Source organism: Amblyraja radiata, chromosome 34, assembly GCF_010909765.2.
Source record: "Amblyraja radiata isolate CabotCenter1 chromosome 34, sAmbRad1.1.pri, whole genome shotgun sequence".
In the NCBI taxonomy this organism is placed as follows: domain Eukaryota; kingdom Metazoa; phylum Chordata; class Chondrichthyes; order Rajiformes; family Rajidae; genus Amblyraja; species Amblyraja radiata.
Window position 1 is genome coordinate 21,971,128 of NC_045989.1, and position 26,710 is coordinate 21,997,837.

Sequence of the window (26,710 nt, forward strand, 5' to 3'; positions counted from 1 at the left end):
ATATATCTATTTCCAGTGTGAAAAAGTTGCCCTTTCATTTCCTGTTAAATCTTTTCCCTCTCACCTGTGCCCTCTTGTTCTTGGATCCACTATCGTGGGAAATACATTGCATTCACCCTATCAATTCTCCTTATAATTTTATACATTTCCATTAGATTATCCCTCAGGCATCCGCCTCTAAGGATTAAAGTTCCATCCTGTGGCTCGGGCTTTGGGGTCCTGGCAACATTGTTGTAAACCTTCTTTGCACTCTTTCCAGCTTAAGACTTGTTAGGAGGTTTCCCTTCCATTTTTAATACAGTCTAAAGGATCATTAATTCGAATGTTAACATTTAGTCTGAATGGCTGCATGTTTGTATTGTACAAGAATTAGTATTCTTAAACTTTGCGATTTATGCCTCATTGGACAATATCTTCGCAACATTTCACAACAAATATAATTGCATTTTGAGTAGTAATTCTCAGACGTGAAACTACTCCTCCTTGCCCTTTGCCTTTCAACTGCTGATTTGAACTGTTCATTGGGTTCTTGCATAACTGTAGGAATCCCATTGTTAAATCATTAAGTTTCAGTTGAAATAACTTTGTTCGAGTGATACCAAAATATCCTGGCTTTGTTTTTATGTTTGAAAAAACTTGGGTGTACAGTTCCACAATTCTAGTGGGCCATGATATGAAATGTTAAGATTGAAGGGATGTAGTGTGATGTCAGTCTTGTCTTATGGTGGGGAAAAGTACAGCCCATTTTTATGGTCCCTGCATATTTTGGAAGAAATTATTGATTCTTTCATAAAGCAATAATGTATTTGCATTGGAGAAGGTAGCCCTGGGTCTATAATCATTAAAGTCCTGATTTACCAAACTATTTGAGCAAGGATTTGAAACTGCATATCAGTTCAGTTTAGTTTCAGTTTCATTTATTGTCGCGAAGAATGAGGGGGATCCTCATTGAAACATACTGAATAGTGAACGGCTTGGATAGAGTGGATGTGGAGAGGATGTTTCCACTAGTGGGACTAGAGGTTACTAGGACTAGAGGTCATAGCCTCAGAATTAAAGGACGTTCCTTTAGGAAGGAGATGAGGAGGATTTTATTTTTAGTCATAAGGTGGTGAATACAGTGTGATACATTGTGGAAACAGGTCCTTTGGCTCAACTTGCCCATACCGGCCAGCAATGTCCCAGCTACACTAGTCCCACTTGCCTGCGCTTTGTCCATATCCCTCCAAACCTGTCCTATCCATGTACCCGTCTACTGTTTCTTAAACAATGGGATAGTCTGTGGATCTGTGGAAATCTTTGCCACATAAGGCTGTGGAGGCTGTCAATGGATATTTTTAAGGCAGAGATAGATAGATTCTGGATTTGTACGGGTGTCAGGGGTTATAGGGAAAAGGCAGGAGAATGGGGTTAGGAAGGAGAGATAGATCAGACATGATTGAATGGCAGAGTAGACTTGATGGGTTCAATGGCCTAATTCTGCTCCTATCACTTGTGACCTTATGATGTGTACCGAGGTACAGTGGAAAGCATTTTGGTGCTAACCAGTCAGCGGAAAGACAATAAATAATACAGAGTGTGCATAGTTTATATTATTTCCCCCACACATCTAGGACACTGTTGGACATTTGAAATAAGTGAATAAACATTAAAATAGGAACCCGTGTTAACACGGGCAACTTAGACTCAACAGCTGTACATTAATGCCTCGGGTGATGAAAACCTATAGAGATCCAGGAAACTACAGGTGCTGGAATCTGGAGCAAAATCCAAACTGCTGGAGGAGTTCAGTGGGTCTGTGAAGGGAATGGAGGAGCAACGTTTTGGGTCGGGATCCTTCTTAACTCTGAAGAAGTGTCCCCAACCTGAAACATTGTCTGCCATTCCATTTTTCAATATTTACTTGATTTGCATAATTTAACATTTTAACCTACAGATAAAACGGGCAACAGTTGCACAGTGGTAGAGTTGCTGTCTTACAGCGCCAGAGACCCAGGTTCAATTCTGACTATGGGTGCTGTCTATACAAAGTTTGTACGTTCTCCACGTGACCATGTGGGGTCCGAGCTTTCTCCCACACTCCAAAGACCTAGGTTAATTGGCTTCGGTAAATTGTCCCTTGTGTTGGAACTAACAGATTAGGGTCTGTTTCCGTGACATATCACTGAAGCAAACAAGGGGAAAGATCTTAACTAGTGTTGTGATAGCTTCCACAAATGAGGGAAGGGTGGATGTTCATGTTCTTGCTGAGGAAAGTGCAAAACAATGGACATAGTAAACATAGTAAAAGCAGAAGTATTATCTTTGGAAACTGACTTGGGTGAAATATATCCAGGGTTTTAAAATAGTACGGGTGGAAAATAGCATTGACGGCAATTTTTCCAATTCTGTATGGCTAACCTTGTACTGGGGTTTAATCCGGAATAAATAATTTACTTTTCAAGAGGGTGTTAGATATATAGGTCTTAGGGCTAACGGAATCCAAGGGAAATGGGGAGAAAGCAGGAACTGGTTACTGATTTTGTATGATCATATTCATATTGAATGGCGGTGCTGGCTTGAAGGGCTGAATGGCCTACACCTGCTCTTATTTTCTATGTTTCTATGGATAGATTGGTGGAATTCATTCTTGGATATTGCATACATCTTCATTTATAAAGATACTCAGGGCCAGGAAAGCTGAAGAGCTCTCTTTTCCTCCATAGCCATGGACTTGAACAACCTTTCATGTTGATAATTGGAACGTTTGGATCTTGATGTGTTGGCAGCGGAGCAATGTAGATTAATTTGGAATGCAGTGGAACACAGGGATTAACAGAGCTGCACTTTACCCTCTGAAGAAGTGACTGAGAGAAGTATGAAAGGCAGTGAAGAGGCAGCAGTAAACTGCTGATTAGATTTCACCAAGGACAGATTTACAACAAAAAATAAAGATCGCAGGTTAAACATCTCAATGTGGAAACCAGGAAATGCTGATGGTGGTTTACAACACAAGTACGCAGAGATCTGAAGTAACTCAGTGGGTCAGGCAGCATCCCTGGAGAATGTGGATAGGTAAAGTGTAGAAAGGAACTGCAGATGCTAGTTTATAACAAAGATGGAAATAAAATGCTGGAGTAACTCAGTGGGTCAACCAGCATCCCTGGAGAAAAGGAACAGGTGATGTTTTGGGTGGGAACCTTTCTTCAGACTACTTCTGAAGTCTTCAGTCTGAAGAAGGATTCTGTCCAGAAACGTCACCCATTCCTGTTCTCCAGAGATGCTGCCTGACTCCAGCATTTTGAGTCTATCTTCATGGATAGGTCAAGGTTTTTTTGACTGGCAGATTGTTGGACAAAAGCCAGAGATAGAAAATCAAGATGCTACAAAAATTCGACATCTCCATATTGGACCGATACGTGGATTGGAAGGGTTTAGGGGGCCAAATGCAGGCAAATGGGACTAGCCTAGTATGTCAACTTGGTCGGCCTGGACTAGGTGGACCGAAGGGCCTGTTTATGTTCTAGCAGCAGAATTAGGCAAGTCGGCATATCAAGTCTACTCTGCCATTTAATCATGGCTGATCTATCTTCCCTGCCTTCTCCTCGTTTCCTGCCTTCTCCTCTTAACCCCTGTCACCCTTGCTAATCAAGAATCTGCCAATCTCCGCTCTAAAAATATCCATTGACTTGGCCTCCACAACCGTCTGTGGCAATGACTGCCACAGATTCACCACCCTCTGACTAAAGAAATTCCCCCTCATCTCCTTTCTACAATACAATACAATACAATACAATTTATTTGTCATTTGAACCTCGTTGAGGTTCAAACGAAATGTTGTTTCTGCAGTCATACACACAAGAAAAAGAACCAAGACACAACACAATTTACGCAAACATCCATCACAGCGCATCTCCTCCTCGCTGTGATGGAAGGCAAAGACTTGTCTCTCCCCTGCTCTCCCCATTCCCCTCCTGATGTCAAAGTTAAAGCCCCTGAAGGGCGATGGTAAGTGTCCCGCGGCCATTCAAAGCCGCGCCGGGCGATGATGTAAGGTCCCGCCCCAGGCACTCTTCAACACCGCAACTCGGGCGGGAGAAGTCGCCGTTGCGGAAGCCCCAAAAAGCAGTCTCCCAGCAGGGACCCGCGGGCTCCCGGTGTTACTGTCTACCGGAACTGCGGTAAGCCTCCGAATCTCCGGGATCGGGTCGCAGCCGAGCGCCACCACAGCTCCTCCTGCTCCGAACTCGGCCAGCTCCATGATGGTAAGTAGGTCCGCAGCTCCGCGACTGGAGCCCCAGGTCGTTCCGGTTTGTAGGCCACTCCACGGTGCTCGGCCCCAACGACAACGGAGACCCGACAGAGAAAAGGTCGGGTTCTCCTTACAGGGAAAAGATTTTAAAGGTTTCCCCCACCCCCCTCCCCCCACACACATACCCACACACATACGCAAAAAAAATAATAATAAAAACTACATTCAAACGAGATAAAAAATAATAAAAAGACAGACGGACTGCAGAGGCCGCTGCGACGTGAGTCGCGCCGCCCACCGGAATAAAAGTACGTCCTTTTATTCTGAAGCTGTGGCCTCTAGTCCTAGACTCTCCCACTACTGGAAATATGCTCCCTACATTCATTCTGCCAAGGCCTTTCATTATTCAGTAAGTTTCAATGAGGTCCTTCCTCATCCTTCTCAACTCGGGTGAGTACTGGCAGAGTACGGGAGTTTATGGACTCTTGATATTTAAAGAACTTAAAAGCAGTTAGTGCCGCATCAGTGAACAGTAGGGTGTGAGTGCACGGAAGGGCGGAGTAGTTGGTGAGAAAGAACTCGGCGTATATTTAGTTCAGTACATGGTCTCTCACTGCCTCTTTAAACTGATCAAAGGCTTTGTCACTGGATGCAGCAATGCGAATGCTGTTCATGGAATGAATGCTTTGGAACTCCATGCAATGGCCAAGTGGCTGATTTTGAATGATGGAGAGGGGTTGGTTGTGGCGGAAAAGGCAAGAATATTAAAGGTTGCTCGATTACTTTTCGGCGCTGGTGTACTCGATAAATTGTTCCATTGGGCGATTTTAAAATAGGTGTGAAAGGCTCCGTGACATTATGTCAGTGTGAAGCATTTTGACTATGCATTGTTGTAATCTAACTCGGGTCGGGTTACAGTCTGACTGTGGACATGGTAACGCTGAGAAGAAGCATGCCTCGGCTCCAGAAGATGGCAAGTCATGCCAACGTGCTTAGGTCATTGAAATGATCTCCCTTCCAACATGAGGTTAGTACTGAGCTTTCTGAGCTCAGCTGCCTATCAAACAAGCCTCCCTCACCTGTACCCACCTATCACTCTCCAGGCTTTGCCCTGTTGATCCTCTCTTCCAGCTTTCTCTCCCCCTCCAACCCCCACCACAGTCGGTCTGAAGAAGGTTCCTGACCTAAACGTCACCTATCTATGTTCTCCAGAGATGCTGCCTGACGTGCTGAGTTACTCCAGCACATGGTGTCTTTTTTTGTAAACAAGCGCCTGCAGTTCCTGTTTATTCCCTTGCCAGCAATGTTGTTTTGTGTAAGGGTAGAATTTTAGTAGCGGTGGCCCGTCTTATAATTGAGCCTCGCTGGTTACACTTCTTCAGACTGCCCTTCATGCTCTTAGACTACCAACATAACACAATACAACTGGCACGAACATGCATTGTTACAGGAAAAATATCAAAAGCTGAAGCAAGGTATTTGTTTCCTCATGAGCCAAAGTTACATTTCAAAGGATTTGGCAATGGTCTTGAAGATACCATAAATGGTTTAAAGTATTAATTCATAGGAATGTCTTGTGCTAAATTATGTATTTATTGAAAACCAACTTGGATTGAGTTATAGGTATCAGTACAAATTAAATATAATTTACAGTTGTTTTTACTGGCAACACCCAATAAACACAGTTGTCCGGGCAGCTTATAACCCAGTGGTATGAACGTTGATTTCTCTAATTTCAAGTAACCCCTGCAGTTCCTCTCTCCCACCTCTGCACCCACCCTAGTCGTTGTACTAGTTCCACTGTTCGCATCCCTGTGTTATCACCTCTACCCCAGCCAACAATGGACCATTGTGGGCTCCACCCTTCCTTGGTCATCTGTTGCCAGCCCTAATTTGTTCTGGCCTTTTCCTACCTCTAGTTTCCCTCCCACCTCAGTCTGAAGAAGGTTCCGACCCGAAATGTCACCCATCCTTTTTCTCCAGAGATGCTGCCTGACTTGCTGAATTACTCTAGCACTTTGTGTCTATCTTTGGCATAAACCAGCATCTGTAGTTCCTTCCTACACAACATAGTTGCTGTTATGCATCCAAATGAAGAACTGTTATTTTACAAAGAATCTAGAATTTAGGTTGAAATTGTGGAATTTTCCAAAGAACATCGTCCATTCTCTATAACGGAAACCAGCTCTTACTTGTTTCCCTGAAATCCACTGAAGGTAACTAAAATGTGAAAGGAGAATTTTTTTCCCCTCTATGAACACATTGGCAGGGTCACTTAATTGTAATACTTTTGGACTTTGTCAACCCAGATGGTGTGTTAGTCCTGAATTTCAAAGAGGAAATTTTCCGCTTCACGGAGACGGAGGTGGAGAAAGGAGGTGGTGTGCATAGTTTATCACCAAGATCAGTGTAATTGTTAGTTGCCAAGTGTTCCATCTCCTTAAATAGCGATATTTATTTGTACGTTGTTCTAACAGAAACAACTAATCAATTAGTACATTGATTTTGCAATATGGTTGAATTTTTTAGCAAGTTATTTTTTTGTGTTGGAATAGGAAAATTAAATATAAATTTGCCTATGAATAAATCATCACTTTAAAGGCTGGAATGATATGATGAATTGTGTATCGTCATCAGAATCCCATAAGTCCAGTTGGAATCCAGGGTTTTTCATAAATGGAACTCAAATTGTCATGAGGTAAATTGATGAATGTGATGCGGTTCTCAGAGAGTGGCTTAAGTGGGACTGGGAGAGTTTAGAAGAATGAGGAGAGACCTCATTGAAACTACCGAATAGTGAAAGGCTTGGATAGAGTGGCTGTGCAGAGGATGTTTCCACTAGTGGGAGAGTCGAGGACCAGAGGCCATAGCCTCAGAATAAAAGGACGTGCCTTTGTGAAGGAGTTGAGGAGGAGTTTCTATAGTCAGAGGGTGGTAAATCTGTGGAATTCATTGCAACAGAAGACTGGAGGCTGGATGAACTAGGCAAGTCAGGCACCATCTGTGGAGGGAATAGACACAACTTTTCTGGATGGGACCCTTAGCTCCTGACCCGAAATGTCACCTGTCCGTTCCTTCCACAGAAGCTGCCTGACCTGCGAGTTCCTTCAGCCGTTTGTCTTTTGCATGTTACCCGAGGTTTGGCAGACATGAATCACTGGAAGAGATGAAACAGAAAAGTTGACACCCTATTAAAATATTACTTGGAAACGCCATAAAAGAAGTTTGACTCAGGCATTGTCAAGTCAAGTGAGTTTATTGTCATGTGTCCCTGATAGGACAATGAAATTCTTGCTTTGCTTCAGTACACAGAACATAGTAGGCATTGACTACAAAACAGATCAGTGTGTCCATATACCATAATATAAATATATACACACATGAATAAATAAACTGATAAACTGATAAAGTGCAAATAACAGATAATGGGTTATTAATAATCATTTGTCCGAGCCAGGTTTAATAGCCTGATGGCTGTGGGGAAGTAGTTATTCCTAAACCTGGTTGTTGCAGTGTTCAGGCTCCTGTACCTTCTACCTGAAGGTAGCAGGGAGATGAGTGTGTGGCCAGGATGGTGTGGGTCTTTGATGATACTGCCAGCCTTTGTGCAATGTAGATTGGAATATTTTCATTGGAGGTCCTTTTGCCAATGAAACATCTGCTGGTTTAGTGTCTATCCCTAAATATTCTGATATCTAACTCCACAAGCACATAGAAACAAAAATGTCGTGATTTCTTGGTAACTGGCAGTGTTTGAATGAGCATGGAATTGCTCCACTTCATGATAGAGATATCAGATCATCTTTCAAAATGATTCTACTTAAGTTATGGGAAAGGCCTGCTGTAATCTTGTTTGTTGATGATTATGGAATGTGTAAGTTTTGTTATCAGAGCAAAAAGCTGTTTTTATGTTCAAAAACCGCTAATCTCACATAGAATGATTATTGATGCATTGTACGGTCATGCTAAGTTGAGAGTTGCTGACTTAAATAAAGGATTCTCCGGGTTTGTAGTCCTACTTCTATTCCTTTGCTGACACGAGCAGCAATATGGTATTTAAGAAGGAACTGCAGATGCTGGAAAATCGATAGTAGACCAAAAGTGCTGGAGAAACTCAGCGGGTGCAGCAGCATCTATGGAGCGAAGGAAATAGGCAACGTTTCAGGCCGAAACCCGGAAGGGTTTCGGCCTGAAACGTTGCCTATTTCCTTCAGTTTTCGGGCCGAAACGTTGCCTATTTCCTTCAGTTTTCGGGCCGAAACGTTGCCTATTTCCTTCGCTCCATAGATGCTGCTGCACCCGCTGAGTTTCTCCAGCACTTTTGTCTACCAGCAACATGGTATCTAGATGTTCGAATGTACTGCAGTCTTATAGTGAGCAGGGTTGGGGTTTATTTCCTCACTCTCCTCCAATTTTCACTGGGATGTTGTTTTACTTCTGCTGTGATGCTGACGGTATATTTAATTGAAGGTAGCTGCTGGCCTAATTAACAGGATAATTGAGAAGGTCACAAGTGCGTTGGTGCAGGTGCTGAGCCTTTCAGCAGATAGTAATCTTCCTACCGAATGTCTAAAATAAAATCTCTTTGAATTTCTGTCCATTTACACAACACCATGGGGGGGAAAAAAATACTCTCCATACAACAAGGTAATGTCCCTATGTTTACGTTTTAAAACGTCACTCTTTCACATCAGTGCCTATTGTAATTTAGCCACTATTGTAGTGGTGGCTTATATTGATAAACCTGTAAGTAGACAAATTGATCTGTGTAATCCCGATAATCCATTGGTAATTTTATTGCATGATCCCTTTTACTTGTCCTCTTCCTTGAATAAGTTGCGCCACACTTGCTGAATTAACACCAGTGGAGGTTCAGCAAATAAAGAGTGTGTCTGAAAGAAATCAAAAAAATATTGGGGGGTTTTTCCCCCTTACAATATTATGCTGTTTCTAAATTGTAGGGGCAGATTAGGCCATTCGGCCCATCAAATCTACTCCGCCATCTCCCTCTCAACCCTATTCTCCTGCCCTCTCTCCATAATCCCTGACACTCATACTAATCAAGAATCATTTTAATGTGCTGCATTGGCAATCCACATTTCACTACACCAATTGGTGTATGTGACAAATAAAGAACCTTTTAATCTATCAATCTCCACTTTAAAAAAATATCCATTGACATGGCCTCCATATGGCAATGAATTCCACAGATTCACCGCCCTTTGACTAAACAAATTCCTCCTCATCTCCTTTCTAAAGGTTCTTCCTTTTATTCTGACTGGTTCTAGACTCCCCCACTAGTGGAAACATCCTCGCCGCATTCACTCTAACCAGGCCTTTCACTATTCGGTAAGTTACAATGAGGGGTCCCCTCATCCTTCTAACCTCCAGCCACTGTATTGAGCTTCAGTGCAGTCTCAGTGCAAGGTGATGTGATTGTACATTGTGACTCATCTTAGTCCTGATCTCTTCATGCTGCCGATGGTGCCACTGTTCTTGAGCAAGTACAGGGCAAAGCAATCAAGTTTATTTCTATTTCTCATTGTCTGAAACATTGAACATAGAAGATAGAACAATACAGCACAGGAGCAGGCCACTGTCTATGACAAATAGACAATAGGTGCAGGAGTAGGCCATTCGGCCCCTCGAGCCAGCACCGCCATTCAATGTGATGATGATGGCGGATCATCCACAATCAAAGCTGAGCATGATTCCAGGTTGAACTAATTTCTGACTCCACATCAATGCTATTGAATTAAATAACATATTTAATCTTGCAATGGCTGTGACACGTTGATGGGATTCTGAAAAAAAGTGGTTATAGGAAGATTTGGATCATTTAAACACCTAATGACTCTTGGAGCCTAATAGCATTTATGCCGTTCCAATCAGTTGTTATATAGCAATAACTGACCTAAAGGTTACAGGGAGAAGACAGGTGAATGGGGTTGACAGGGAAAAATAGATTGGCCATGATCGAATGGCAGAGCAGACTCGATGGGTCAAATGGCCTAATTCTGCTCCTATGTCTTATGTTCTAAAGGATAGTTAAATACAGAAGCTGGTAATAATTGTTCACGTACTTGGAATATTTTTTTCAGAATAAGCTTAAAACTTTGAATAATATCAAAACTAAAATTAATGAAGTCGAGTCATTTTCCATAACATGGTACTTTAACCAGCAGGATTGTGAAGTGTTCACTGAATAATCAGCTTATTGTCATGGCAGATTAAAGGAGAATAGGATGAAGAAAGATGCCCTGGTTTCTGGATGTGACAAGGTCAGTTTATTTACCAGGGGCAGACAAGAGGGTCAGTTTTAAAGCGTTGTGGACAGAGAGATGGATTAAAAAAAACCTGAATTAAATAATCTAGACTTGATGTTTGTGAACAAGCAATGGTTACATCATGAAATTGTATTAAAGTCACACTCTTAAGGAGCTGGGGAACTGAAGTGTCAAATGTACAACTCACGTGTTGCACTTTTCAGTTTCAAACAAAGTAAAGTTTGCATCAAGAGATTTCATATTGTCTGCAGTTGTGTGTACTTCAGAATCTATCCGAGTTTTTTTGTTACCACATAGACCTCAAGATTTATTTTACTATGGATAGATCAGTGGCACCCGCTGTTAGGGCTTTTGCTGCAAAGTTTTATTGAACTTGGTTTGATCCCTAACTTGGGTGCTGTCTGTGCGGAGTTTGCATGGTCTCTCCATTCACGCATGGATTTTCCCCAGGTGCTCACGTTCCATCTCTCATCCCAAAGATGTGCTGGTGGGTCATGACGAATTGCCCAGAGTGCAGGTAGGGGTAGGAGAACGTGTGAGTTTGTGGATATGACAGCAAATAGGTTAGTCATAGAGTGATACAGTGTGGAAACAGGTCCTTCGGCCTAAATTGCCTACACCGGCCAACATGTCCCAGCTCCACTAGTCCCACCTGCCTGCGTTTGGTCCATATCCCTCAAGCTGTCCTATCTATGTACCTGTCTAACTGTTTCTTAAAATTTGGGATAGTCCCTGCCTCAACTACTTCCTCTGGCAGCTTGTTCCATACACCTACCACCCTTTGTGTGAAAAAGTGACCCCTTAGATTCCTATTAATCTTTTCCCCTTCACCTTAAACCTATGTTCTCTGGTCCTCGATTCACCTACTCTGGGCAAGAGACTCTATACATCTACCCGATCTATTCCTCTCATGATTTTATACACCTCAATAAGATCACCCCTCATCCTTCTGCATTCCAAGGAATAGAGTCCCAACCTATTCAACCTCTCCCCATAGCTCAGACCCTCTAGCCCTGCAACATCCTTGTAAATCTTCTCTGTACCCTTTCTAACTTGACAACATCTTTCCTGTAACATAGTGCCCAGAACCGAACACAATAATCTAAGGTTACAGGGAATTAAGTGGAATAATAAGATTGATGGGAAGAACCAGGTTTTTAATTACCTGAAGAGGTGATATGCAAATGTACAATAAATGCATTGTATCATTCTCATAAACTGTCTGGAATTCATGTTTTCCCCTTTTTCTCACCAAACTAATTAAATATACTGATGCTCTATTCTGTCACCATAGACATAATTATCAGTGCAAATAAACCCTTGAGTTTTCTGAATTTTTCGAACTGTTAACTCCAGAGATTGTACTGATTTTGCATAAATGTTGAACAAGATGTTTTCACAAGAAACACTTGAGAACATTGCGGCACGTAGGGCTCTTAAATTCAAATACTTAAATGCTATAATTATTCGAGTGATGGGCCTGCTGTGATCACTTTAGAGATGGTCCTTTCTTTGTCAAAACCAGAATGTCTTCAGATTGTCTTCAAAATGTCATCTCTTCAGAAGATAAGGAAATTGATTTTTTCTTCTGTGCTAGGAAGAGTTGTGATCTTAGCTGCGTGTCATAAAAAACTAACGTGGCCTTGAATTGCCTCTGGCACTACCGAAGAGAAGTTTGTCTTCAGACCCATTCTGCTAGTTTTCTTTGGATTCCGATTAGAATAAACTCAAATAGATGGAAGTAATTGAAATTAAGGAGAAATAATTGAGTTTGCTCCATATATTTCTTTCGGGGTCTTAATTGGGGAGAGATTTTGAATTTGTAAGGTCCTTATGGTGATGACATGAAGAAGTGGGGCAGATATCGGTAAGGAGAAAAGCGAAACAAAAAATCACAAAGAACAAAGACCAGAAAAATGTTTTTTTTTATTTTCTGCTGCTTCTGGTGGTAATATGAACTGAGCCTCTGAGGAACCATGGAAACGGGAAATAAGAAAAAAGGTTCTGCAACTTGGGAGCAAGACTATTTCTGCAACTTTTTTTTGTTTAGTGTAGAGATACAACGTGGAAATAGACCCTTCGGCCCATTGAGTCCGCGCTGATCAGCGATCACCCCGCACACTAGCACTATCCTACACATTAGGAACAATTTACAAAGCCAAATAACCTACAAGCCTGTACGTTTTTGGAGTGTGGGAGGAAACCGGGGAAAACACAAACGATCATGGGGAGAACGTTCAAACTCCGTACAGACTGCACCTGTAATTAGGATCGAACCCATGTCTCTGGCAGCAACAGTGACATCCACAATTATGGGCTGAGATGCATTTTGGTGAAAGGATCTGTAGGTCACTATAAAAGATTCAGGCCATGTAGACTTGGTCTAAATGTATAAGTCAGGATTGTTTAGGCTGTATATTTGTTTTGTTTGCATTTTGCAAAAATCGCACGCTTTATGCATAAATACTTAAATTCCGGGTCCCTGTAAGTGTAAGTGATTGCACTCACTGGAAAAAAAAAAAGCTGTTATCACAAAGTGTTCCAATAAAATGCATTTCCCAAGCGATGTTCAGTTAAGAGAAACAAGGGAGCATGAAATAATGTCATAAAATCCTATTTGTTCATATCAGTCAAAACATAATTGCTTAAATTGGCTATATCAATCTTATGTTGCTCTGAACTTTGCATCCAATGTATTATCAAACAAATTGTTACAGCCAATTCCTTTGCACAAAGTTTTTCTCTTTATATATTTTAAACTAAGCACACAACTTGCCTTGGAGACAAGGAACTGCATATGTGGGAATCTCGAGTAAAACATAGTGCTGGAGTAACTCAGTGGGTCAGGCATCTCTGGAGGACATGGATAGACGATGTTTCAGGTCGGGACCCTTCTTCGGAATGATTGTATTAAGAGTCAGAGAGTTGGTAAAAAAGATGGGGGCAGGACCAAATCTGGCAAATGATAGATGTATTAGCATGGGTGTCAGGGGTTATGGGGAGGAGGCTGGAGAATGGGGTTGAGAGGGAAACTCTACCACTGCACCACCATGCCGTCCATTTTCAGTCTTGAAGTACCAGTGGATTCATTTGAAGAGGTGCGCTACACTTGGGAGGATTCTGCCCGTGGTACACAGGTGTTGGTATTGCTTTCATTAGCATCTGGGGAGCATGCGTGTGGCGTGGAGGGAAGGCCCTGAGCCCTCCCTACATCAGTCAGCAAATGCAGTCACGCAGGCTAGCTCTCAAATGCTGAACATTAAAGTGCTGACACCCAAGAGAAATTTATCCGTGTTGGCGAAAGGAAAGAATACAAAAATATATATATTTTTTTTAAACCAGTCGAAGAAATACAAAAAAAAGTTGTAGGTTAATTGGCCTCTGTAAATTGGTTTTTTTTTGGCGCCATTTCTAAAGTCCAGTCAGGTCTGCATGCCCAGTCTCCTGATGCGTTCAGTGGTTTGTTAAGAACGTGAAAAGGAATAGATTTATTGGAGGGTTAGGTTTAAATTATTGGACTCTATTAGCCTGAATAACTTATTGCTATCCATTCTTCTTCAGAGATGCTTTCTGACCCACTGATTTACTTCAGCAGGTTTATTTTTTGTTGAAAACTAGCATCTGCATTTACTTGTTTCCACAATCATCGTTTGGTCCTGATGTACTGGTTGAAATAAAATAATGTCGTTTAGCAGATGCAGAAACGACGACTATGTTTTCTGAACGGTTTTTATTGAACACTCGCTCCTTGGCAAACAGGTTCTGCATACACGTCTGATCACAACGGTGGTCAGCAAAACAATTGCGGCACGAAAGCGAAACTGCAGAAACTGCGCGAAAACAGCAGCCCCTCCCGAGTCGCGTGACCGCGGCCTCCGAACGCCAGGTTCGATATCTGCGTGCACCAGCAGGCGCCGCTACAGGAGTCTTTAGAGATACTGCGCGGGAACAGGTTCTTCGGCCCTCCCAGTCACTGGCAGCCAGCAAACACCCGTACACTAGTTCTATCCTACACACTAGGGACAATTTACAGAAACCAATTAACCTGCAAACCTGCAGGTCTTCAGAGTTTGGGAGGAAACCGGAGCACCTGGAGAAAACCCAGGCGGTCACAGGAAGAATGTACAAACTCCGTACAGACAGCACCAGTAGTCAGGATCGAACTCTGGTCTCTGGCGCTGTGAGGCAATAACTCCACTGCTGCGTCACTGTGCTGCCCTATGTACTAGTATCACATGATGTGGTCTTCTGTTTAGCCGGGGGTGATTCTAATATTAATTGGTTAGCTATCCCTTTGCATGAACTGGTGTAAAACATATGGTCAATGAAAATAAACAATGCAAGATAAATCATTAACACAATCATTGCCACAAAATGTCCTAGAAGTGTGTGTTTTAAAAGAAATATTTTAAATGATTGATTTGTGCTTGTCCAGGCCTGTTGTTTCAAGCATGGAAAGGGCCCTTCAGCCCAACTTGCTCATTCAGACCAACATGTCCCATCTAGACCAGTCCCACCTGCCTGCTTTTGGCCCATATCCCTCTAAACCTGTCCTATCCATGTACCTGTGTAAATGTTTCTTATACAGTGTGAGAGTCCCTGCCTTAACTACCTCCCGTGACAGATGTATTGAACTAACAGGTGTTTTCTCCGTCCATTTGAAATCAAAGATGAAAGGCTGTAAAGTTACTGGATGCCTGCCACCAAGATATGCGGAGTTACTGTTGTGTGCCGAAAATCATTTGGATGTTGTTGCCTATTAACTTGGTTGAATGCAAATTTGTACCTAGCCTATTCAGGCTGGTGAAAGTGTTTTAAAACTAATGGGTATGGAGTGGAATGGATGGATATTAATCACATGCAGGCAGATGATATTAGCTTATCTTGGCATGTTCGGTATGGGCCTCGTGGGCCAAAGGGCCCGTTCCTGTGCTGTTATATGCTCTAATAATCTATTAGGTAGGAACAGATTCTATTCCATTAGATGTGATGAGCAGCTAGTTGCAAATACATTCAATGCATCCTAATGGTACAAATTTCTTGGACATGTATTCTTTGTATTGCTCAAACCAAATTTTTGTGTTTGTAAGAGAAACTTCCATATTCTTCCATCGACTCAATAGACAATAGGTGCAGGAGAAGGCCATTCGGCCCTTCGAGCCAGCACCAGCATTCTATGTGATTATGGCTGATCATCCCCAATCAGTACCCCGTTCCTGCCTTCCCCCCATATCCCCTGACTCCGCTATTTTTAAGAGCCCTGTCTAGCTCTCTCTTGAAAGCTCTCGACTCCATTTATACATCATGTTGCCTCGGCAAGGCCAGCAGCATAATCAAGGACAAGTCGCACCCTGGCCACTCCCTCTTCTCCCCTCTCCCATCAGGCAAAATGTATGGAAGAGAAAACACACACCTCCAGATTCAGGGACAGTTTCTTCCCCGCTGTTATCAGGCAACTGAACCATCCCACCACAACCAGAGAGCAGTCTTGAACTACTATCTACCTCATTGGTGACCATCTTTGATCGGACTTTACTGGCTTTACCTTGCACTAAACGTTATTCCCTTACCATGTATACACTGTAAATGGCGCGATTGTAATCATGTATTGTCTTTCCGCTGACTGGATAGCACGCAACAATATCTTTTCACTGTACCTTGGTACACGTGACAATAAACTAAACTGTAACTGTAATAAAGATGAAGTGGAAATGAAAATAAATGAATGTTAAGACAGGTTGTATTTGTCTGTATCTCATGTGATATATTTGACCAATTACTCTGACATATTATTGGGTTTATCTGAATATAACTTAATTTCAATTGATTAACCATCTGAACCGACCTACTCATGTACCGTGTGTGTACTTATGATCAGGGCTTGGTTGCTTTTGTGAGGTATTTGATTTGTAATTGAGGGCAATAGTAGAACAGTATAAAATTGTTCATCAATTATTTACTTGCGTTGGGAAAAATGCCCAAACCAATTAAATAACCTGTTTCTGGCTATGTGTCCACATTGTTGTTTGTGCCAAAATCAATTTCCAGTTTAGAAAAATGCCTTTCCTTGTATATTAAGTTTCTGTTCCCCTTCCAACTATTCTGACACTTTTATTTTAACCCTGCCCATGTTCTCTGACGTACATTTTCTTTTCTCACAATATAAGTGAGTGTTAGGATTGAACAAAATGTGCCCTAGGATTATTCCAAAACCTCTCTCATTAAAAATAAATTTAATTTGAACTGAAATTCAACAAAATCACCAAACGGAGAATAAGTAATAATACTTACAAAGCAATGAAAACTTTTGGAAATGCAAGGAAGTTCTGAGCAAAACACAAAGTGCTGGAGAAACTCAGTGACCATCTGAGTTCCACCAGTACTTTGTGCTTTGCTGTAAATCCTTTGGGCTGTTCTTCACAAGTTCACACGTTATTGGAGTAGAATTAGGCCATTCGGCCCATCGAGCCTATCATGGCTCGATGGGCCGAATGATTCAATCATGGCTGATCTCCGCCTCCTAATCCCATTTTTCTGCCTTCTCCCCATAACCATTGACATGGGTTCTAATCAAGAATTTGTCTATACCTTAAAAATATCCACCAACTTGGTCTCCACAGCCCTCTGTGGCAATGAGTTCCACAGATTAACTACCTTCTGACTAAAGAAGTTCCTTCTCCTTTCTAAAAAAAATGCCCTTTAATTCTGAGGTTATGACCTCTGGTCCTAGACTCTCTCACCAGTTCTTGAACGGGTCTGTGGAGCAGTATTCAATTCTGTTGGCCAAATAAAAACTTGGTATTTCTACTTTATCCTTTTTGAGCAGTTTGGGCTCTCGCCCATGTTTCTTCTTCATGTTTAAGAAGGAACTGCAGATGCTGGAAAAATCAATGGTGGACAGAAATGCTGGAGAAACTCAGCAGGTGAGGCAGCATCTATGGAGCGAAGGAATAGGTGACGTTTCAGGTCGAGACCCTTCTTCAGACCCTGAAGAAAGGTCTCGACCCGAAACGTCACCTATATTTCTTCTTCATCTCATCTAACTTTTGAGCTTTTTTTTTTTGCATTGTGATCGAGTAACTGCCCGGGGGTGGAAGATTGCAACCTTCACGTGGTCCGCCCTGTATCGACTAATGCAATCAACTCGACGTGCACAAACGGAAGATCAAATAGAACAAGTTGTCCAACTACTTTAGGCTGTGCCCGCCAAACGAAAGAAGAAGAAGAGTAACTGCCCAAAACTGCCATCCTTCTAAATTAGGTTCTGGGTCACTTTGCCACCTTGCAGAGAGTTTAGATAAAGTGAATGCTCAGTCTTTTACCCAGGGTGGAGGATTCCAAAACTAGAGAGCGTAGGCTGAAGGTGAGAGGGGAGAGGTTTAAGAGGAACCTTTTCACTCTGAGGGTACACTGTATCTGGAATGAGCTGCCAGAGGAAGCAATATAATTACCATTTTTGAAAGACATTTGAACAGATACATGAATAGGAAGGCATACCTTATTTGCCTATTTCCTTCGCACCATAGATGCTGCTGCACCCGCTGAGTTTCTCCAGCTTTTTTGTGTACCCATGAATAGGAAGGGTTTAAAGGGCTAGGGGCCAAATGCAGGCAAATGGCATTAGCCCAATAGGCCAACTTGGTCAGCATGGCCATGTTTCTGCATTCTCTGTGGCAAAAGGGAAGTCGGGTCAATGGTTTGCTTTGCATCTTGACCCGGACTCGTACATAAAATGTATCTTGTCTGTTAAAATGACGTTTGTTCACAATCCCATTGTGCTATAGTTTATGAACATCACAGAACTGTGGTGTTGCAAGCATGCCGTTGAGATTGACAGCAGTGAAGAAGTCCCTGTGAAATGTAGTTATTTTTTGTTGCTGGTTGTTAATGAATGTCAGTTGAACTTGCTTTGGCTGAAGAAGCTGATGAACAGTGAAAAATAAAAATGCCCATTGGGGTTCTCGACAGTACTGTAGAAACAAGGAACTGCAGATGTTGGTTTACACAGAAAAGACAGAAGCGGCTGGAGTAATTCAGCGGGTCAGGCAACATCCCTGGAGAACCTGGGTAGGTGACATTTAGGGTTGGGACCGGAACGACTTGTTTGGTAGGGTCCCGACCTGAATCATCACCTATCCATTGGCAAACACAAATTGCTGGAGTAACTCAGTGGGTCAGGCAGCACCTCTGGAGAAAAGGATTGGGTGACGATTCGGGTCGAGACCCTTCTTCACATCTCCACCCGAAACATCACCCAGTCCTTCTCAAGTCAAGTCAAGTTTATTTGTCACATACACATACGAGATGTGCAGTGAAATGAAAGTGGCAATGCTCGCGGACTTTTGTGCAAAAGACAAACAACCAAACAACCAAACAAACTATAAACACAATCATAACACACATATTCTTTTACATAATAAATAATGGAAGGAAAAACATTCAGTAGAGTTAGTCCCTGGTGAGATAGGGGTTTACAGTCCGAATGGACTCTGCAGAGATGCTGCCTGTCCTGCTGAGTTACTCCAGCTTTTTGTGTCTGCAGCGTATAAATAATCTCCACAAATGCCATTCAGGAACCCACTGATTTATTTTTTAAAACATGAATTTATTTTTAGAAGCCAAGTAATCTGGATCAGCTTATTGAAGTGAAGGCTAAACTGAACTGTGAATGGAGGCAACGGGGGTGTGAGAGTGGAACATTTTCTGCTGTGTCAAAAGTTCAGGGCTTTTCCTCACACTTTAAAGATTAGAGATAAATCTCAAGTTGCTGGTTTTTTTTCCTAAGAGGCTTTTAAGTTTATGCTCTTTTGCTCTGCAGGCAGGTGTAACAGATTCTGTGGGACTGTTTTGAGGGGAAAACATGACGGAAGTATATGAAACTATGAGAGGCACAGATAGGGTGGACAGTCAGAACCTTTCTCCCAGGATGGAAATATCAAATACGACAGAGGATAGATTTAAGATGGAGGGGGGCTGGGGGAGGAGTAGTTTAAAGGAGATGTGGAGGGTAAGTTTTTTAAAGAGCGGGCGATGGGTGGCTGGAGTGTATGGTGGCAGGGTGTCAAAGGTCAAGGTCAAAGGTCAAAAACTTTATTTGCCATTTGTGCTTACACACATAGGAACTCTTGTGCGGCTATTCAGAGAGTCAAGTTAAGTTAAAAATTAAAATTAAAATTAAAAAAATTAAAATCAAAAAAATTTTAAAATTAAAAAACCAATTTAAGTGTTGGTAGAGGCACTTGATAAGGTGGCGTTTATGAGACTTTTAGATAGGCATATGAATATGGTGGGATATGGGTTATGTACAGGCAGATATAAAGTTGGTCTTGGCATCGTGTTCAGAACAGACATTGTGGGCCGAATGGCCCGTTCCTGCGCTCAATGCTCTAAGACCAGCAGAGTAGCCAAAGTGCCCTGAGCAATCTAATAACAAGGAACTGCAGATAGAAACAAAAAGCTGGAGTGACTCAGCGGGACAGGCAGCATCTTTGGAGAGAAGGAATGGGTGACGTTTCGGGTCGAGACCCTTCGTCAGACTGATCAGGGAACTGCAGATACTGGTTTATACCAAAGATAGACGCAAAATGCTGAGTAACTCGGCGGGTCAGGCAACATTTCTAATGCTGAAAGTAGATAGGTAAAGTTTTGGGTCAGTCTTAAGAAAGGTCCCGACCTGAAACATCACCTATCCATGTTCTCAAAGGATGCTGCCTGACCCGTTGAGATACTCCAGCCTTTTGTGTCTATTGTTGGATTGTTGGTGTCCTGCCCTATATTTATTATACAATCAACATCTAGTTCTTTCTGACATCTGCAGCTTTTTATTTTTGCGTTTCACTTTCTGACTCGGACTTCTCCTTTTGCATTGCTGTTTGCTGACAGAAGTCGGATGTAGGAAAAGCCCCGACGCTCAGCAGCTTTGGTGTCATGAATCATACTGAGCAGGTGTATTAAATAATCCTGATCCACCATGCCGGGAGGGCAGGGCACAGATGTAAATTAATGCTCCCAACATTTTACAGGGTGCAAAGAAGAGATTGAAATGGCCACATATGAAAAAATCTGAAATATCAGAAAACTGCGGTTTAGTTTAGAGATACAGCGAGGAAACAGGCCCTTCGGCCCATCGAGTCGCAACTGACCAGCAATCCCTGCACACTAACACGGTCCTACACACACTAGGGACAATTTTAATGAGGCTGATTAACCTGTACGTCTTTGGAGTGTGGGAGGAAACTGGAGCTCCTGAACAAAGCCCACGCAGGTCGCAGGGAGGACGTGCAAACTCCGTATAGACAGCAGCCGTAGTCAGGATTGAACCAAGGTCTCTGGCACTGTGAGGCAGCGACTCTACCACTGCGCTTCTGTTCCTTCTGTTCCCATGTTCAGTTCTTTGCCTTAAAATCACATAAAATATGCTTATGGAACTAATGTTTGGTATAAAGGTATACTAACTAAGATGATAGAAGATTGTACTCCTTCACAGCACCAATGATGTCAGTATTCCACAGTCTTTACCTCCTTATGAAGTGTTGTCAAGGTTCACGGAAAAAGATCATGGAGAAAGAACCCTTGATAAAATGCACTTTTGGTAAAAGGCAGCAATATTTCATGCCAATATATTTTCAATCAAATTTCAAACATTAACATTTATTAAATGGTGATACTGTTTTTGCTTTAATTATTTCCTCTGTTTGGAGATGAGGGCGAACCGTCTTTAGTCCGAGGGTGGTGAATCTATAGAATTTATTGCTACAGAAGGTTGTGGAGGCCAAGTCGGTGGACATTGTTACGGTGGAGATAGATAGATTCTTGATTAGTAAGGGTGTCGGGGTTATGGGGAGAAGGCAGTCTGGAGAATGGGGTTGAGAGGGAAAGATAGATCAGCCATGATTGAATGGCGAAGTAGACTTGATGGACTAATTGTGCTCCTATAACTTATGAACATGAATTTCATACCTTTTGTTTTTTTTTTTTAAAAGCAAACTTCTTAAGCTTTATATCCTAAATCATCCAAGGCTTCAATCCCCTCATTTGGCACTTCCCAACATCCAAGCAGATTTGTTTCCAAATACTTTGTAACAATGTTTTAATTATATAAATTATCTTTAAATCTTCTCTGCGGCAATCTAACACCTTCAGTTATTTTATTGATTGTGTTCCATCAAATCAATCCTCCCGCGTCTGTGTTACCTCAATACCAGCACATCAAAGCAATCATAAGGAAAGCTCGTCAATACTGCTTTTCTCTTCTTGAGGAGATCTGGTATGTTGCCAAACACACTATTGAACTTCTAATGGTACCTGGCAGGGAGCATACGTTGCATCACAGCCTAGTTTGGTTACTTGAAAGCCCAGAACAAAGAAGGCTGCAAAACTTGGTCAACATTGCCCAGTCCATCACACGTACTGACCTCCTCACTATCCAAGGGATCTACAGGACGGCAGCTTATATCATCACCAACCCACATCACGCAGGCCATGCTCTCATCTTGCTGCCACCATCGGGAAGAAGGTACTGGAGCCTGAGAACCGTTCCTCCAGCTTCAAGAACAGCTTACCAGCAACCATCAGGCTCTTGAACGTAGGCCAACACTAACCATAAATCTATCCCAGCATCTAGCATCTACTGTGGGGGTGGGAGATTGCAACCTTCATGTGGTCCGCCCTGTTTCGACGAATGCAATCAACCCGGCGTGCACAATCAAATTAGATCAAATAGAACAAGTTGTCCTACAACTTTAGGCTGTGCATGCCACACACAAGAAGAAGAAGAAGCATCTACTGTGGACTTAGTTTTTACTTTGCGCTGTTATGGTCTGGTTACCTTGTATTGCTGATTATTAACTTATTACATTATTGATTATTGTATCTTTAATGTGTGTGAATGTCCCTGTAAAGCTGCAGCAAGCGAGAATGTAATTGTTGCATTGCCAGTGAATGTGGCAATTAAACACTCTTGAATCTCTTGACTTGTGTTTATAGCTGGTTTATTTTCTCTGCCACTGAGCATTCATTTCAGATTTAATTTGTTCTGTTGTCCATAAAATTAATAAAAAGGGCTGTGAAGTTTCTTGAAGTAAGTTGGCACTGTAAATATTTGTTAGTAAGTCAGCATTGTAAATATCTTTTCAGGTGAATGCATGCATCATCATTGTTATTTTTGTTACTTGCTCTAGGCTTTAAAAGAGGAAATAAGCTGAGCACGTCTGAAGGAAGATAGTTAAGGAGAGAAGGTTCTACCATGCACTAGAACATTAAGTACTGACAAAGCCAAGATTCCACGCTGATATATTGGAAAAGGAACGGTGAAGATGGGGCGGAAAAAGATTCAGATTACAAGGATCATGGATGAACGCAACAGACAGGTAAGGGCACGGGTTGTGGAACTGTGTGGAATGGGTGTCCGTATCCTTCTAACCTCGTCTTCCAAGTCACCCAACATCCAAACTTGAACACACATTGTTGTCACTTCAGTCGCACAATATACAAAGTGCTGGAGGAACTCAGCGGGTCAGGCAGCATCTGTGGGGGGACTGGACAGATGATGATTTGGGTCAGGATCCTTCCACAGTCTGAAGAAGGGTCCCAACCCGAAATGTCACCTGCCCGATCCCTCCGCAGGTGCTGCCTGAACTACTGAGTTCCTCCAGCACTTTTTTGTTTTGCTCAAGATTCCAGCATCTGCAGTTCCTTGTGTCTCTGTTGTCATTTCATCCTCCTGGAACTCTAAAACTAATGGCTACACTCACGGAGAGTTGCAGGGGGTTTCTGAAGGTGGCTCACCAACACATCCCAAGAGCATTTAGGGATGAACAACAAATGCTGGCCTTGTCGACGTGGATCCAATGCCATGAATGAACTTTAAAAAATGAAAAGGTGATACTGGGCTGGTAAATGTGGCTCTTATATCATCAGTGGGTTCATATTCATGTTTACCATGCCACCACACCTAGCAACCAGGGAAAATATTTCCACTGATCTTTTAATAGCTGAAATTCAATACGGTGTGCGTCGCTAATGATAACAAATTGATATTGCGTTATGCCTTATTCCTACTGGTACCAGGATTTAGAGTCAGGCTTGCTGCGTTTTGCTCCTATGTACACAATCTTAAATAGACACAATATGCTGGAGTAACTCAGCAGGACAGGCAGCATTTCTGGAGAGAAGGAATGGATGACTTTTCGAGTCTCGACCGGAAACGTCACCCATTCCTTCTCTCCAGAGATGCTGACTGTCCCGCAGAGTTACTCCAGCATTTTGTGTCTACCCTCGGTGTAAACCAGCATCTGCAGTTCCTTCCTACACACAATCTTAATTCTGGTTTCTGAAGTGGTCTCAATTTCAAATTCATAGTTCAAATCTGATTTGTGACTGCAGTGTGTGTGTGCCACTCCATAAGTAAGTTGTTTTTTTTGCCTTCAATTTGATTAAGTAAATATATATTCACGTTTTTTTTAATAGAAAGCTGTCCAGGGGAATTGTGCACCAATAATTTGCAGAATTAACTCTGTAAATCTTCTTATTGTGCCAGTGCACAATTTAATATATAAGCACAGAGCTTCTTAATTCTTAAATACAGGGGCTGCAATCAGTACATCATTAGCTTTATTCCTCTGCTGGAATAGCTGTACAAACAACACTGAATTTGTGTGTACCTTTCATCTTTCCTTCACCAACTTTGTATTGTGAACTGTTCAAGAAGAAACTGCAGATGCTGGAGAATCGAAGGTTTGACAAAATTGCTGGAGAAACTCAGCGGGTGCGGCAGCATCTATGGAGCGAAGGAAATGGGCAACGTTTCGGGACGAAACGTTGCCCATTCCCTTCGCTCCATAGATGCTGCCGCACCCGCTGAGTTTCTCCAGCAATTTTGTCATACCTTGTATTGTGAACTGTTATGAGTTGCACCGCTGAACATTGAATACAATTTTTTTAAATTATCCATTTTGAAAATAAAGTGCTCCAAATGTTCCAAAATGTATTAAGTGTTAACCTTCCCTGATAGATTGGCACATGTTACACACTGCACCATTGTTGCATTCCTTTGTGTTGGATTGATTGATTTTTTGTTACACACACCAAGTTACTTTTTCTCCAGAAATGCTAATGTCATCTGTTTCAGATGGATGCTAAATCACATCATAGGGACATTGTTCTGTAGGTGAAATTAAATCGGAATTAAGTCTGAAGAAGGGTTCCGACCCGAAACGTCAACCATCCTTTTTCTCCAGGGATGCTGCCTGGCCCGCAGAGTTACAGCAGCACTTTGTGTCTATCTTTGATATAACCCAACATCTGCAGTTACTTTCTTCTAAATTAAATTTGATTTCTGACAGTGGAACTCGGTTTAGATGCTCAGGATTCCGAAGCTAGAGTCAGAGAGGTGTCCTTTAACATAATTGATAAAAGTAACGTTGAAATACAGATGTATCTATTTAGAGTTGATAGAAGCAGTCAGGATACCAGCTGCAAAATCAATGGTGTTCAAAGGGATCTCGTGTTCTTGTGATGATCAGAAAATGACTTTCAACGGCTGACTATTTAGTTGTAAATAACTGTCAAAAACGAAGCAAGTAGAAACGACTGAATATGCTTTGTATTTTTGAATCCTGAGCGCCTAGACCGAATTCCACTGTATTTTAGACTTTAGGCAAGCAGAATTAGGGAGGCGCAAGAAACTGCAGATTGAGCAGAAAACAAAAAGACTGGAGCTTTGACACAAAGCTGGAGTAACTCAGTGGGACCGGCAGCATCTCTGGATGGAAGGAATGGGCGTTGTATCGAGTCCAGACCCTTCTTCAGATAGAAAAAGGGTCTCGACCTGAAACATCACCCACGTTCCTTCTATCCAGAGATGCTGCCCGTCCCGCTGAATTACTCCAGCATTTTGTGTATCTTCTATGTAAACCAGCATCTGCAGTTCCTTCCTACACAAAAGGCTGGAGCTATTCAGCAGGTCAGGCAGCATCAGTGGGGGGAATGGACAGGCAATGATTCGGGTTGAGTTCCTGATGGTGTAGGAGGGAGAAAGCTGGAATAGTGAGTGTCTTTGGTTTGGATAGACACTGGCTTCGTTACTACTAACTAAACAATGTTTTTAATGCATAGTTTCTTCAAAGACTATTTCAGCAAAGATTAATGTCTATCTGAATCCAATAGCTAGTTTGATGAAAGTGGAATCTGAAGAAGGGTCCCGACCTGAAACGTCACCTATCCACTTTCACTGGAGATGCTGCCTGACCCGCTGAGTTACTCCAGCACTTTGTGTCTATCTGCGGAGACAGGAAACTTGAGCTTGCATCTTGGTGACGCATCAGCATGAATTTCAAGGGGCAGTGGCACAGAATGAGAGGGCGATTGGGAGGGTGGCCTTGCTTTTTTTAAACTATAGAGCATGATATCTACGGGACAACATTACAGAATGTCTAGAAAGTGAAAGGAGACTTGTGGAGAACATCTAGCCCCAAACGTTCCCAGGCAGTGCCATTTTTAAAGGTGCAAGGAGCAGATGATACAACTCTGCACTTGGTATTTGTTGACGTAAAGGAAACGTCAGCAGCTCTGCAGATTGACTGCTGGCCAAGTCTAGCTCAGATCACGAACGTGGGCGTGAAGGGACTGTCAGTGTGCCTGGCTCGCCTCCATTTTTTTCCCTCTTTCTTAAAATAAACAAAGACGGGGGAATTCCCACTGGGAAATCCAGAGACCGAACAAGATGGACATTCCTATGGCAAATCAATAACCATATGCCAGAAATAACAAATGAAAGCAAAATAGTTGGGAACAAGTTTGGATATGTGTGGGATGCTGAATGAGCAGAATCCTGACCAATTCATAAAATGGACAACATATGACAATAAATTATGTGTAAGAAGGAACTGCAGATGCTGGTCTACACTGAAGATTGACACTGAGTGACTCAGCGGGTCAGGGGCTCAATCTGATGAAGGGTCTTGACCCGAAGCGTCACCTATTCCTTTTCCCCAGAGATGCTGCCTGACCCACTGAATTACTCCAACATTTTGTGTCTATTGACAATAAATTATACTACTTTGAGAGAGAAAAATTGGTTTCCAGAATAATATGATTAATCAACCTGTTTTGGGGAAAAATAGAATAAATGATAGTCGGTGAGGGAAAGGGAGCCTTTACTTCTGACTGAGACACAGAGAACTGCAGATGCCTG

The 26,710-nt window shown here is 42.3% G+C and overlaps 1 protein-coding gene across 12 annotated transcripts in view; it reads left to right on the forward strand.

Moving 5' to 3' along the window:
* mef2a (myocyte enhancer factor 2A) overlaps positions 1-26,710 on the forward strand; it is a 173,228-nt gene that overhangs the window by 47,756 nt on the left and 98,762 nt on the right. For 11 of the 12 annotated variants that reach the window (XM_033050205.1, XM_033050212.1, XM_033050204.1 and 8 more), the window contains exon 2: positions 22,698-22,886. In XM_033050205.1, the coding sequence (XP_032906096.1) occupies positions 22,833-22,886 (54 nt within the window). In that variant the 5' untranslated portion in view covers positions 22,698-22,832. Of the gene's footprint in view, positions 1-2,870; positions 2,882-6,634; positions 6,639-22,697; positions 22,887-26,710 lie in introns of those variants that run through there. The other variant, XM_033050209.1, reaches the window with a different exon arrangement.